The sequence below is a fragment of the Ovis aries genome, chromosome 1 (genome assembly GCF_016772045.2).
Source record: "Ovis aries strain OAR_USU_Benz2616 breed Rambouillet chromosome 1, ARS-UI_Ramb_v3.0, whole genome shotgun sequence".
Taxonomy (NCBI): domain Eukaryota; kingdom Metazoa; phylum Chordata; class Mammalia; order Artiodactyla; family Bovidae; genus Ovis; species Ovis aries.
In genome coordinates this window covers 101,612,684-101,625,879 of record NC_056054.1, presented here as the reverse complement: position 1 = coordinate 101,625,879, position 13,196 = coordinate 101,612,684, and the positions used below count along the sequence as shown (strand labels likewise).

General features: G+C 43.6%; 1 protein-coding gene across 3 annotated transcripts in view; it reads right to left on the bottom strand.

Annotated features, from left to right (window-relative positions):
* Positions 1 to 667: 667 nt before the first annotated feature.
* SNX27 (sorting nexin 27) overlaps positions 668 to 13,196 on the bottom strand; it is an 84,016-nt gene continuing 71,487 nt past the window's right edge. The window contains exons 8-12 of one of the 3 annotated variants that reach the window (XM_015092244.3): positions 13,103 to 13,192; positions 6,606 to 6,755; positions 6,156 to 6,284; positions 5,724 to 5,783; positions 668 to 4,565 (exon numbers count right to left, since the gene is read on the bottom strand). In XM_015092244.3, the coding sequence (XP_014947730.2) occupies positions 4,518 to 4,565; positions 5,724 to 5,783; positions 6,156 to 6,284; positions 6,606 to 6,755; positions 13,103 to 13,192 (477 nt within the window). In that variant the 3' untranslated portion in view covers positions 668 to 4,517. Of the gene's footprint in view, positions 5,784 to 6,155; positions 6,285 to 6,605; positions 6,756 to 13,102; positions 13,193 to 13,196 lie in introns of all 3 variants that reach the window. The other 2 variants (XM_027974942.2, XM_060414236.1) reach the window with 2 other exon arrangements.

Here is a 13,196-nt window from a genome sequence, read left to right as displayed (position 1 = left end):
GCTTATAAAAATAATTTAAAACATCCAACCAAACAAAAACACTGAAATTTTCAGAACAGATTCAGCCCAGAAACTAACAGAGTAGAACAGGGATTCTAAAGTATAGGTACTCAGTCCATAGCACCTGAGATTCTTCTGCAAGAGCAAAAAACAAGCAAGACCACATGTGTGAGGGACTCCAATCACCCGGAGTACACAGGACTGAGCTGGCACTCAGGAGAGGTGATATGTACCTTTCAGTTCAGATTCCAGAGGGAAGTTTCCTGTTACTTGAAAAGCGAAAAAGAAAATACATGTTGCTGGGCCAGGGGGACAGTGCTAAAACCTGTCCCAAGGGCTCTGCCAGACTCTACATCAGGCTGAGGGAGAGACGTCCTGTGAGTCAGCGTGGAGCTCGAGTGGACTGGCACAACCAATCCTGAGAGCTGGAGAAGGAGCTTTCTGGAAACCGAACTGTGGACCAGGGGCCTCCCAGCTTCTCCTTTCTCCTCCTTCTTCCGCCTCTCCCCAACTCCTGCTCTCAAACATCCGCCTCACTAGTTGTGCAGGAGAGCCAGTTACACGTTCCTCCCCATCTTCAGATGCATCACCCAAACTCAAACCTCAAACATTCTTCCTCACCTCTTCCCACACAACCCAAAGGATTGTAGTCAAGAACACCAGAGAATAGTTTCATCAATAAATCAATTTATTTAAAAGAATATGTTACAATTAATTACACTAAGTGACATTACCAAACAATTTTAGAGTGGTTAGCTCTATAACAAGGAATGAAAGAAACATTGTTAGCCATTACGTGTCTGTGTATTTTCTCTTCACATTTCCTAAATCACAAATAAAAAATACAAGATACTGCAGTGAAAATACAATTAGAGTTTCTCTCAAATAAATTAAAAGTGTGCATGGTTTGGGGAAAACTGAAGCCCAGTTCACTGGCTTACAAAGGGGGCGTGATATAAAACTGGTGTCCAAGTTTAGCAGTTGGCCAGTGCCTCCACCCACATCACTCCCCTCTTCAATTCTGTTCCTCCCCACAACCCTAAGCTTCCCACACATCCTAGATGACTCCTGAGGAGTGAGCTGACGCCACTGTGTATATGAGTGAGCCTTGGCATGACGTGCTCAGGTTTAGAGGAAGAAGAAGGCAGGAGGTGAAACCGGAAGGTGGGGGACTAACGACGCACACCCACCACCTCTCCTCTCTGAGTATTCAACCACATCACCCTTCCAAAGGGAAGCTAATGTGACACCGTGAATCTGGAAGGAACATAGCGGGTATGCTGGGGCCCAACAGACCAAGTGGTTTCTACTGCTGAATCAATCCAGAGAACACCAAGAACAGAAGGGAGGGCACCGCTGTCCCTCTAGGTTTGGAGACTTCGGGTCACCCAGGATGCCATCCCCTTTAAGAAAACTGCCTTCCAGAGCCAGGTCCCCGAGTTGGCAAATTCTGAAATGAGAGACAGAGGTGTCACCTCCCATCAGAGCCCTATCCTGCTGCTCCAAGCACTGGATTTGGAGGTACAAGAGGGAGTGACCCAAAGCTACTGGCCTGGGCAAAGGATGAAACCAGATGGGCCAGGTATGGGGATGTGGAACATTTACCTAATTCCTCCCTGAGAGCTGTCCAGGCCTAGAAGCTGCCCTGAGCACACACCTGTGCTGAGCTTAGGCCTAGAGCAAGGGGAGGGGAGAAAAATGGGGAGTAAAATTAAACTATGGAGAGCAGAAAACCCGAAGCACAGGCCAAGGTAAACTTCCTACAGAGATAGGCTTCTCAGGGCCTGCATTTTCTCCTGACCCATGACAACTCTGAGCTTTTATCAAAGAGGATGGGAACTCTCTGTGGGGGTGAAAGGGGAGAAGACCAGGGCGATCCTGCTGGCTTTGCTGCAGGCAAAGCAGGGTGCAGGGGGACCTCTCCATTTCCTGGAGACAATTTGCAAAAAAAAAGACTGTGGAGAAGCCTCCCTGAGCAGAACCCAGGACTGAGAAAGATAGTAGGGATTCGAGAAAGGAAGTGCAGAGTTAAGAGGGAAAGGGTATCACACGAACACTACTTCATGCAAAGAAGAGCTTGACCCTAGGAGCTGCACAGCCCCCGAGACCTCTGCCTCCATCCCAGGACACCTGCTGTGAGCGGGAGAGCCGAGAAAGCCTTCCTCTGGGCCTTCCCTCCTTCCCCTTCTCCCCAAGCTGGGGCAGCCTCAAGTAGGGGCTGGCCCTTAACATATTCTCCCAACAGGCTAACCATCCAATGGGCCCCACCCAATCTCCAAGTGCCAAGTGAGTGCCAGGTCAGGGCAGGAGGGAGGGAACACCACACACTACGAGCACCCCCGCTGCTCTCACATCTGGAGGGCAGCCTTTGGGCTTCCCACGGACTCCAGGATTTGTTCATTCCTTTCCCACTCTGACAGAATAGGAGCAAACTGCTATTCTTAAAGTGTGAACAGAGCTGGGGCCAAAAACCTCTTCAGCTCCTTGGAGTGGGCAATCAACATATCTTCTTCCCATGGTCCTCTGGCTCATTATTAAATTCATTTATGCCAGAAGAAGTAAATTCTGTGCCAAAGCCTCCAAAGCAGGGCTCACTCTCTGCGACTTTAAACACAGCTTCCTTACAGTTTGCACTCTGCGTTCCCGCCTGGTTTGGAGAAGGCGAGGAAAGACAGGATGTCCTACATGATACCACACCCCCCAGGGCAAGTGCCTGCCAGGGTAACAGAGTGAGAGAGAAAGTAAAGCACCTCACAACCACCTGCAGAAACAAGTTACAGAAAAAGAAACTTCAAACCACCCCAACACTGCTCAGTGACTACAGCCAACTATGGTTGCCTCCCAGTTAGACAAAGCAAAAGATGCCACTCTGTGAAGGCTTTTGTGCAGAAGGCAGAGAAAGAAAAAAGTAAAAGAGGCTCAAAGACGTGTTTCAGATGCAGCAGAGCCTGACTAAGAGCTCTCAACACCATCTCTTTGGAGCCTAGGGGTTGAGAATGTTGCTCCTGCTGCTCTCACGTCAGGAGGGCAGCCTTTGCGAGAGCACCATTCTCAACCCCCAGTCAGCCCTGGCCCCAGACCCAGGAATGCAGTTCTTAGGTCTCAAAAGGTCTAACTGCAAGGTCAGATGAGGAGATCTTTTAAGGGGCAAAAATATTTTCCTTCAATCTCCTTTTAATTAAAAGTTGAGATCCAACCCAAATTAACCATATTCCTACTGTTCTTTCCTGGGTCCTCAGCTGGCTTAGACGGGTTATGGTTTTGCTTGGCTCAGATCACTGACCCATTCCAAGTTTCCCCAAGGCTTTGGGGATATGGTCAGATCCTTCCCCAACATGGTTGTTTAAGGAAGTCACAGAGAACCTAAGTTACGGTGTAACCGGTCAGGAACGGAGTAGGAAGAAGCTTACGTACACAGTGCCTTTCTTCTTTCCTCCCCTACCTAAGTCCAATCTTTGTGCCTAAAGGTATCAGCTTTGACTCTGGTCCCGAGCACAATCCCTGCTTTACAAACAGCAGAGAAATGGGCAATCATGACCATGAGGTGTTTCAGGGGTCTGGGCATCAACCTCCTGAGCCCCCCTTCCCCTTCATTCTTGGCCTGCTGAGGAGAAGCACACAGGGGGCCCATGGGAAGCAGGAAGATGTGGAATGTGGCTAAGAGCCATGAGTGGAAGAGAAAGAAACGGACCAGGAACGTTGTCTTGGAATCAAGAGAGACCACACCAAGTCTTCAGATGCTCCCTGCAGGTCTGCAGCCCCACTGCCCTTGAAAAACACACTTCTTTCTCCTCCCCAGCAGCCTCTTGAAGCTAAAAGAAACTATGCTCCTTGCTCCTCAGACTCTATGGCAACCCATGGTCCAAAATCTTCATCCAATACAAAAAAGGGGGAAAACCCAAGCAGGTTGTAAACTTTTCGAGTCCTTCATGAGGAGAGGTATTTTTCCCTGTAAAATTTTTTTTTTTCCTTTTTAAAGTTTGTTTCAAAATAAAGAGAGCAAGAGAGAAATCATGAGTTCTAGTGAAAGGTGTGTAAAAACACAAGCTAAAAAAGGTACTGCCATCAATATGAAATTTAAAAAGAAATATATATATGTATATACGTGCAGCTAATTTGCGTATATATAATTTTTACATACATACATATATATGTCTGAACAGTGCAAATGGATGGAGTTCATAGTTCCAGTTCTAAAAATATGGTACAAGGAGAGTCTGTTGGTATGAGGCCCAGAGGAAAGGACAAAGATCCCTTTGGCGAATTGGTTGGGCTTGTTTCTTTTCCTGTCTTAACTCAGCTGACTCCTGGTGCTGACCCGTCTATTGTTCTCTACCAGCTCAATTACAGAGATATGAAACTCAGAGGGATTATTAATGACACTTAGTTGAGGGCTTTTGAATAGAATGACTTTTTTCCTTTTTCTCTTCTTTTGTGTTAATGGTTACTCTGTCTGACAGGGGAGATGGAAGGGATAAGAGGATGAGGGAGAAGAGAAGGAACAGGGTAATGAGAGGCTAGGTGGCCACATCCCTCTGCTGTGACCTCGCCATCTGGAAAATGTTCTGAAAGGAAAAAAAGACAAGAGTTACTGGGAAGCCTCAGGTGTCTTCACCTCCTCCCATCCAGAGACAACCCCTCACACAGAAAATGTACGACTGGATGACTCGACTTGACACGATGGGCCTCTTCACTGGACACAACTTTCCACCAAGAGTCACAGCCTTTTAGAGCTGGAAGGGACCCAGGATGTTACTTATCTGGCTCAGTCTTTCAGTCTCACAGATAAGAAAAGATGAGAAAACTGACATCGAGGGAGGCCAATTTGAACAGAATCACAGAGAGAAAAATGGCTAGGAGAGAATCCAGATCTGATCCCCAGAGCCCTGTGTGCCTCCTACAAAACCAAGAACATAAATGTTCATATTCCTTACTTTACTTTCTGAACCTCAAAAACATCTTCTTGGAGAGTAAGCAGCTAATTATTCAGAATCTTTTAAATTCTGTTCCATCACTAGCAGGTACAGACAGCAGGAAAGCAGCAGCACCACACACACACACACACACACACACACACACACACTCTCGGTTACCCTACACGCGCTTCAACATCTCATCTAGTCAGGACTAAAGCTAAGTACAACTGCCCTTCTGCATCAGAACAACATGGAGGGCGACTGATAAAAAGGCAGGCAAAGGAGGGTCCATGAAGTCACAGGAGATGAACAGCCTGTGGCCAACAGCCACCCTCTTGACAAGGGAAACAGGGCTTTTTTGCACAGTCTGGTTTAGCATCCAAGGCTAATGACCTCAATGGAAAAGTATCCTGGCTCATGTGGGATGACTGGTCTCTAACTAATACTCCTAGAAGAGAATCCTGGCTCATGTGGGATGACTGGTCTCTAACTAATACTCCTAGAAGAGCATCCTGGCTCATGTGGGATGATCGGTCTCTAACTAATCCTCCTGGAGGAGTGTCCTGGCTCATGCGGGATGACTGATCTCTAACTAATACTCCTAGAAGAGTGCCCTGGCTCACATGGGATGACCAGTCTCTAACTAATACTCCTAGAAGAGCATCCTGGCTCATGTGGGATAACCAGTCTGTAACCAATATTCCTAGAAAGATGGAAATGAGGGCCCCAGGTATTTGGATAAAGGAGTGTACATTTTAAACAAACAAACAAAGATGAAAAGGTCAATTCAAGATTGCTTAGAATTACCTCTTTTCTCCACTTGAGCTCGCAGAACACCCTCTCGAAGCATTCATGCATGTAATTAAACTGAAAAAAGACAAAGCAACATTCACTGCCTTCTCCAGACCAGGCATCACAAAACCACCCTTTGAACTCCTACCCAGAGTCACCTTCCAAACTTGCTCAGCCTGAGAAAAACCTTAAGAGACTCCATAAAACCCAGGCCTGGCTCATCTGCTGTTCTCTGGCTCCTTCTAGTGGTAACTGTGAGTCAAGAGGAAAGTGCAACTGCTAATCCTACTAGGGCTTAAAGGAAAGACAGAAGAACCTGGGGATCTACGATTCAAACAGGTTCAGATCTCGACTGTTATCCCTACAGCTCCATTTATGCATTTAGCTTTCGGAGAACTTTAAACCCAATCTACTTTCCCCAAGCATGTTTCCCCAACCATCACTCACATATGGTGTGAAGATTTTAACCCATCGAGGCTTCTTCTCTCCTCGTGCATATTCAAAACAGAAGGCCATTCCTTCTTCATCTGTATCCCATCGCTGCATCTCATCCCATTCAAATGCTATTACCTGGTTCTGAACAATCGAGAGCATAAGTTTGAGAATGCTGGGGAGCTTAGGTAAGATGGTTCTGAACCAGGCAGCAGAAAAGAAATGTAGAGATGTCTATAGCATTTCATGGAAAAGACGGACAGAAGAATAAAAGTCAACGTAAACAGCCAGTGAAGGTGAGGAGCAGTGTGCACCCAGAGCCTAGGTATCCCAGTCAAAACAGTTTTGATTTCACTCTCCCCCACCCCAAGTAGGAACTAAAACATAGCAAGTGAGCATCCAAGCATTCCCGGTGTTCCTGGTCCTGCCCCCTGGCCTCCTGGTGCGTGCTCAGTGGGCTCTCACCTCCAGCTGTCCTTCTTCAGTGCAGGCATGCAATTTAAAGTGCGTGATGCTGATGGCTGTGATAACATGCCCCTTCCTCCTGGAGTCGCAGGCACAGTGGGGGAAGATAATTTCATTGTAGCCCTCACAAGTCCTTAGCATGTTGAGGTACTAGGGGGAAAAAAAAGGGAAAGAGAAACAGTGCTACTCTGGAACTATACCATCCTCAAGAGCTGTTGAGAAAGTACATAAGAACCAAGAAAACCTTCACAACCTATAGACCGTGCCTCTGGGCTCACATTCATTGTTAAGCTGGGACAGAACTCCTGGATGATCTTTCAGCCTCCTTCTAACTTTCACCTCCATACTTCAACCCTTGTCTCTTTCTCTACTTAAAGAAGATAAATAAATGAAGCCAGAAGAGAGACTGCAACCAAGACTCCGAGGAGGGAACTCATAATGCCACTCAGTCCAGCCTTCTATTTTCACTGTACCTAAGTGACAAAATAAAATCTGAGAACTAATGTTTCTCGTGCCCTCTCCAATCAAAAGTTAAGAGTGATCTTAGTGATGAGGATTAAACCACCCAAATCTCATATTCATAAAAGGTTTAAGCTGAGGGAAACTTAAAAGTTAGTCACTTTATAGAAACCCAGAATAATGAGACCTGCTTAATGTTATACGCAATAATAAGTGGTACAACCAGGGTTACAAATCAGGTTTAATTTGTAGGCCTCTGATCCTTTTTCTCTATTACCAACTAGTCCCCTTCAGCCCCACTGTCCCCTGGGTCTCCAGCATATATGTCTCCTTAAAAAGCATCTGGACCCGAATCAAGTGACCTATGTGACCCTCACAGGTGCAATGCTCCCCAGAGAGGTCTCTGAACTCTTTTGACTCTTTTCCTCCACAGTTAAGGCTAGCCTCTCTCTTCCTTAACACTACTTGGAATTGAGTGGGGACAGCGTAAAAGAGAAGGAGCGGGAAGGAAAGAGGGAGAGAAACAGAGGGAAGATGGTAAGAACAAAAGACGACGCATGGACTCTGACCTGGTTTCCTCACAGACTGAGGGGACACAAGCAGACAGTCTTGCATCTGTGTGACACCACCATCTGCATGTCACACAGGAAGAACAGGCATAGTGGGAGTGTGTGCAGAGAGAGTTAGAGAGAAGACAAAGGTGGAGCCCCCTAGCTGATTTCAACTAGATGGGTAAGGAAGTTAGAACACGCTGGAGAGCTGCCCTCTGCCTCACCAAGAGAAGAGACACAGGCACAAAAAAGACTGCACAACCTGGTGCCGAGGGGCGGCGCCCAGCACTTCCTCTGCTGCCGCCAGGGGCTGTCTGGGGAGGCCTGAGGGCCGGGGCAGGAAGGAGTCACACCACAGGCTCCCTTCCCTACTCTGCAGTTACGTCTGCTCAGGTAAAGTCACCACCACTTTAAAGGTGGAAACTTACAAAAGGGGCGCAGGAACACGGGGTCAGTGTCCATTCAGAAGTGCCAAAATCCCCGTTTGCGTCATTCTCCCTCTGTCTCCTTCCTTCCATTACCCCACTGACCACCCTTTATCATCAGCCTCCCTGAGGCAGCGATAAACTGCCTAGCCCTTCTACTGGCACTATGATCAAAAGAAATCTCTGGCTACTTCATTCTGGCAAATATGACAGGCAGTGGATGATACAGGAAAGAACTCTTCTGGGGTTATGACAAGACAGGAGACAGTGCACCGAAGAGTGAGCCAGCTCCTGGGCCCAGAGGCCCTGGGCTTGAATCCTGGCCCCATCACTTCCTAAATGCGCAATCTTGGGCAAGTTATTTGAACTGAAGCAAATTACTAAACCTAGGAGCCTTAGTTTCCTCCTCCAGAGAAACAGAAATAATAATATTAAATAGCATCTATACCATATAGCTATTTGTAATCTCTGAAAGTACTTAGTACATAAGCATAGTACTTAGTACATAATTAGGTATCCAATATCTGACAACTACAAAAAATAATTTTAAAGGCTCCATTAAGGTAAAGTGTCACTGGGGAAACTCAAGATTTTCCCCAAATTATCAGGTCAGGTAGTATTTCTCAGCTTTAAGAGGGCAATCTCTATATTCCAGGATTTGCAGAAAGTACAGAGAAGAAATATTTAAAATTTAACATGTATCAAAATTTCCAAAAGGGAAGTTAGCCTTTGTTTTCAAACATATTTACTTAAAGGTGTAACTATGTATCTGTTTGAATTTCAAACAAAAATTACCCTGTCCATTCTCCTTTCATATGAAATGTTTAATAAATATGTATCTTCAATTAGCTTCTCTGATTTGCCTACCACTTAGATGATGGCCCCACATTAGGCAAGAGAAGAGGACAGGTATGGCCTAGGACATTTTATAAACATTCACTGTACAGCAAGATAGGTAAATACCAAAATAGGGCAGTTATTAAGGCAGAGACAAAGTACTTAACAGAGCAAACACTTTCGGTACAGGGATGGAGATCCATTCTGGAGAACTCTCTGTTCTCCCAAACTTCCTGCGGAGGGTCAAACCAGATCTAACATTGAAATCAAGGCCTGAGAGGAACCATGAGAACCAACTCTCCCAAATTTCAAGGGCAGCAATTCTCAAGCACCTGAAGTTTCAGATTCATTAGGGTACTTCTGTAAAAATCTTCACAAAGATTTCTAGATCTTGCCCCTAGAGATTCTAGCTTAGTATATGTGAGGTAGAGTCCAGAACTACGCACTTGAAGCAGGCTTCACAAGCGATTCCTGTGTAACTGAGCTGGGGAATACACTTTGAGAAACAGTGACCTCCACATATACCACCTTGTGTGAAATTATTAAAAATTACATTGACAAACACAAACCCAGAAACTTCTATTTGTCAGTTCAATAATGGCAAGACATAAGTTACACACGTTCACTGTTTGAAAGAGAGTAAAAAAAGACACAGAGAGAAAAAAGAAAAAACAAGTCTTGTATACATTCTATTCTCAACCATCCAAATTTGAGATTCAATCTAACTTTGTAAATAAGTAAGAAACAAAACCATTTTGATCATCCTGGGTATTACAAACTATGGCAAAGGTATGAGCTATCCTCTGTATGTGGGGAGCAAAGGAACTTCCACAAAGCTTATTCATCTGTTAAGAACTTTGTGATGTTTCATCAAGACTCTACTTGATAGCAAGCAATCCTAACATCCTCAATTTACAAAAAAGAAACTGAAAGTGAGAAGTTTGTGAATGGCTGAAAGTCTCACAGTTATCTGGCAAAACATCGTAGTGATCGGGCCCAATCTTGGGCCTCTCAACATGCTAAGCTATTATACATAATGGTGTCAAGCCCCGCGGGCTCTGAGGGGTCCATCTGAGGCACAAGTGTCAGTGTGCTGACCACGACCACCGTCTAGGCTAACGTCTCTCAACACTAACACCTGAGTAAAATCCAAACTTTTTGGGGGGCGTAGGAGAAGGCAATGGCACCCCACTCCTGTACTCTTGCCTGGAAAATCCCATGGACGGAGGAGCCTGGTAGGCTGTAGTCCATGGGGTCGCGAAGAGTTGGACACGACTGAGCGACCTCACTTTCCCTTTTCACTTTCATGCATTGGAGAAGGAGATGGCAACCCACTCCAGTGTTCCTGCCTGGAGAATCCCAGGGACGGGAGAGCCTGGTGGGCTGCCGTCTATGGGGTCGCACAGAGTCGGACACGACTGAAGCGACTTAGCAGCAGCAGCAGCAGGAGGTCTTTAAAGTCTCAGGTTGCAATATTACGTGGCCAGTACAAACTGTACACAGGCACCAGGCTTTCAGGAGAACACATCCCATAAATGCTTATGCATGCTCATATGGAAACTCAGTTAAGACGACCCAGGGGAGGAGCGACGCACGGACTGCACTTGAGTTCTTCACCTTGTATGACAAGATACAAACTTGAGTCTAAGAAATAACTTCATAACAGATTACTATGTTTATTAAACTCAGACTTGCTATATTTTGCCACGGAACAACTCAAACTTATTTATTTCTTAGCACCTTGCATTGTGCCTGGCACACACTTGGTGCTCAACAAGTATCTTTTGTAAATGTATAAATGGAAGATAGTGCATTTAGAGTGCTGCATGTACAAAGAAACAGTATGTATTCCACATTCAGAAGCTTTTATGAAATTACTTTGATTCTGTTGGTTTTAACAAAGGCAAACAACTACTGCAGGGGTTAACAGCCCTTTTCACCAAAAGATGCAGACGTTTTGGTCAGAATTATGCATTAATATATAGAAGACAATACCATTAAATAAGAGGTGGAAGCTGAGTTTTAAAATCCTGTCTCCCACACAGCGAAATCTCCTTAACCAAAATTCTGCCAAGACTTAATTCCATTTAAAAGATTTGGGGAATGTCTATTTCAGCCTGTTGGTATGCAGAACACTGGTAGATGGTTCCCTCTTTGTCATATGAATGATAAAATAAATATCCCATCTAGATATAAGACTAGGAGCTAAATAAGTTCAGTGGCTAACTTGTTTGAATTCTTATTTCAAACATTCCCTCCTAAAAACTTCTTAGAAAGTACAAAAGAAACTCAAGTGGCCTATTAGAATTATTACCAATGCAATTACTGCATTCTGTAAACACTGTGCTCAACTGCTCAGCTGTATCTGATTCTTTGCAACTCCATGCACTGCAGCCCACCAGGCTCCTCTAACCATGGAATTTTCCAGGCAAGAATACTGGAGTGAACTGTGATTTCCTACTCCATTGTGTAAAAACTATTAGGAAAAACTATAATTGGAAAATTTTCAACTATATGAACTGGCGAGGAAAGAAGTTTTAAAATGATATGAGTAGAGTCTTTATAAATGTTTTTTATACATTTTATTTTTGAGAAGTTTCATCTCTCCATTTATGGTAGATATATATTCAAAACTATTTTTGAAATGTTCTAAGAACATCATAGTAGCCCTCTGCAGATATTCACACAGAACTTTCTGTGGTGATGAAAACGTTCCATATCTGAGTTGTCCAATACAGTAGCTACTAGCAACTCACTCAATACCTGAAATGTGCTAATGCATCTGAGGAATTGAATTTTAAATTTTATTTAAGTTAAACAAATTTAAAATTAAATTCAAGTAGCCACACGAGGCTAGTAGCTATGGAATCAAACCGCACAGCTCTAGGATATCACACTAACCAAGAGCACTACTGAGCATCAATGAGCAACTGCAGAGATGGGAGTTGTGAAAACAAATGACTTTGCCACTGCTAAACCACAACTAAAATAATTTCTAATATTAAACACTTAAATATTAATTCTCACAGAATTTTATTTTTTATCATATTAAATGTCTGCACATCTTTTAGGCCTTTTTATTATAAAAAAGAATATTGTTTAGTAATCACTAATAATAAAGTTACATACCCATATATAAAACAATAAGCTCTTTGTGTGCTAAATAGAGAAATACAATAGACTTTATATCAAGCTCTATATCCCCCTCCTTTTTTGTTTCTCTGGCTGCACCATGTGGCACTCAGAATCTTAGTTCCCCGACCTGGGACTGAATCCATGCCGCTGCCTTGGGAGTGCAGAGTCTTAACTACTGGACTACTGGGTAAGTACCCCACTCCTTTTTAAATCAGTTAAGTCACTGACCAGGTTGCAACATCTTTCAAAAATGACTAGAACAACATTTAAAATATAAGAAGAGGAGTTTTCAAAAGGCACATGAAAAGATGCTCAACATTTTAAATTATTAGATATGCAAATCAAAACTATAATGAGGCACCACCTCATACCAGTCAGAATGGCTATCAAAAAGTCTACAAATAACAAACGCTGGAGAGGGTGTGGGGAAAAGGTAACCCTCCAACACTGTTGGTGGGAATGTAAGCCGATGCAGCCACTATGGAAAACAGTATGCAGATGCCTCATAACACTAAAAATAGAATTCCCATATGATCCAGCAATCCCATTCCTGGGCATATATCCAGACAAAACTATAATTCAAAAAGAGATTATCATACTAAGTGAAGTAAGTCAGGAGGAGAAAGACAAATACCATACGATTTCATTTACATGTGGAATCTAAAAAAAGGCTACAAATGGACTTATCACAACTACTTATATGTGGAATATAAAAAATAATACAAATGAATATATACAGAAAACAGACTCACAGACGTCAATAAACAAACTTATAATTTTCAAAGGGGAAAGGTGGGGGCGGGGAGGACAAATTAGGAGTTTGGGATTAATATATAGAAACTACTATATATAAAACAGATAATCAACAAAGACCTACTGTATAGCATGGAGAACTGTACTCAATATTCCGTAATAAACCTATATGGGAAAACAATCTGAAAAAGAATGGATATATGTACAACTGAATCACTTTGCTGTATACCTTAAACTAACACAACATTGTAAATCACCTATTCTCCAATTTAAAATTAAATTAAATTTTAAAAGGGATAAGGGGCATTTATAAAGAGATTATGGAACATAAACCTACCATGACCATTTTCCTTTGTTCATACAGCTTCTGTAATTGGTAGGATTTTTCCTCTGCTTTGATGTAACCTTTTTTCACATCATCAACAGCCTGT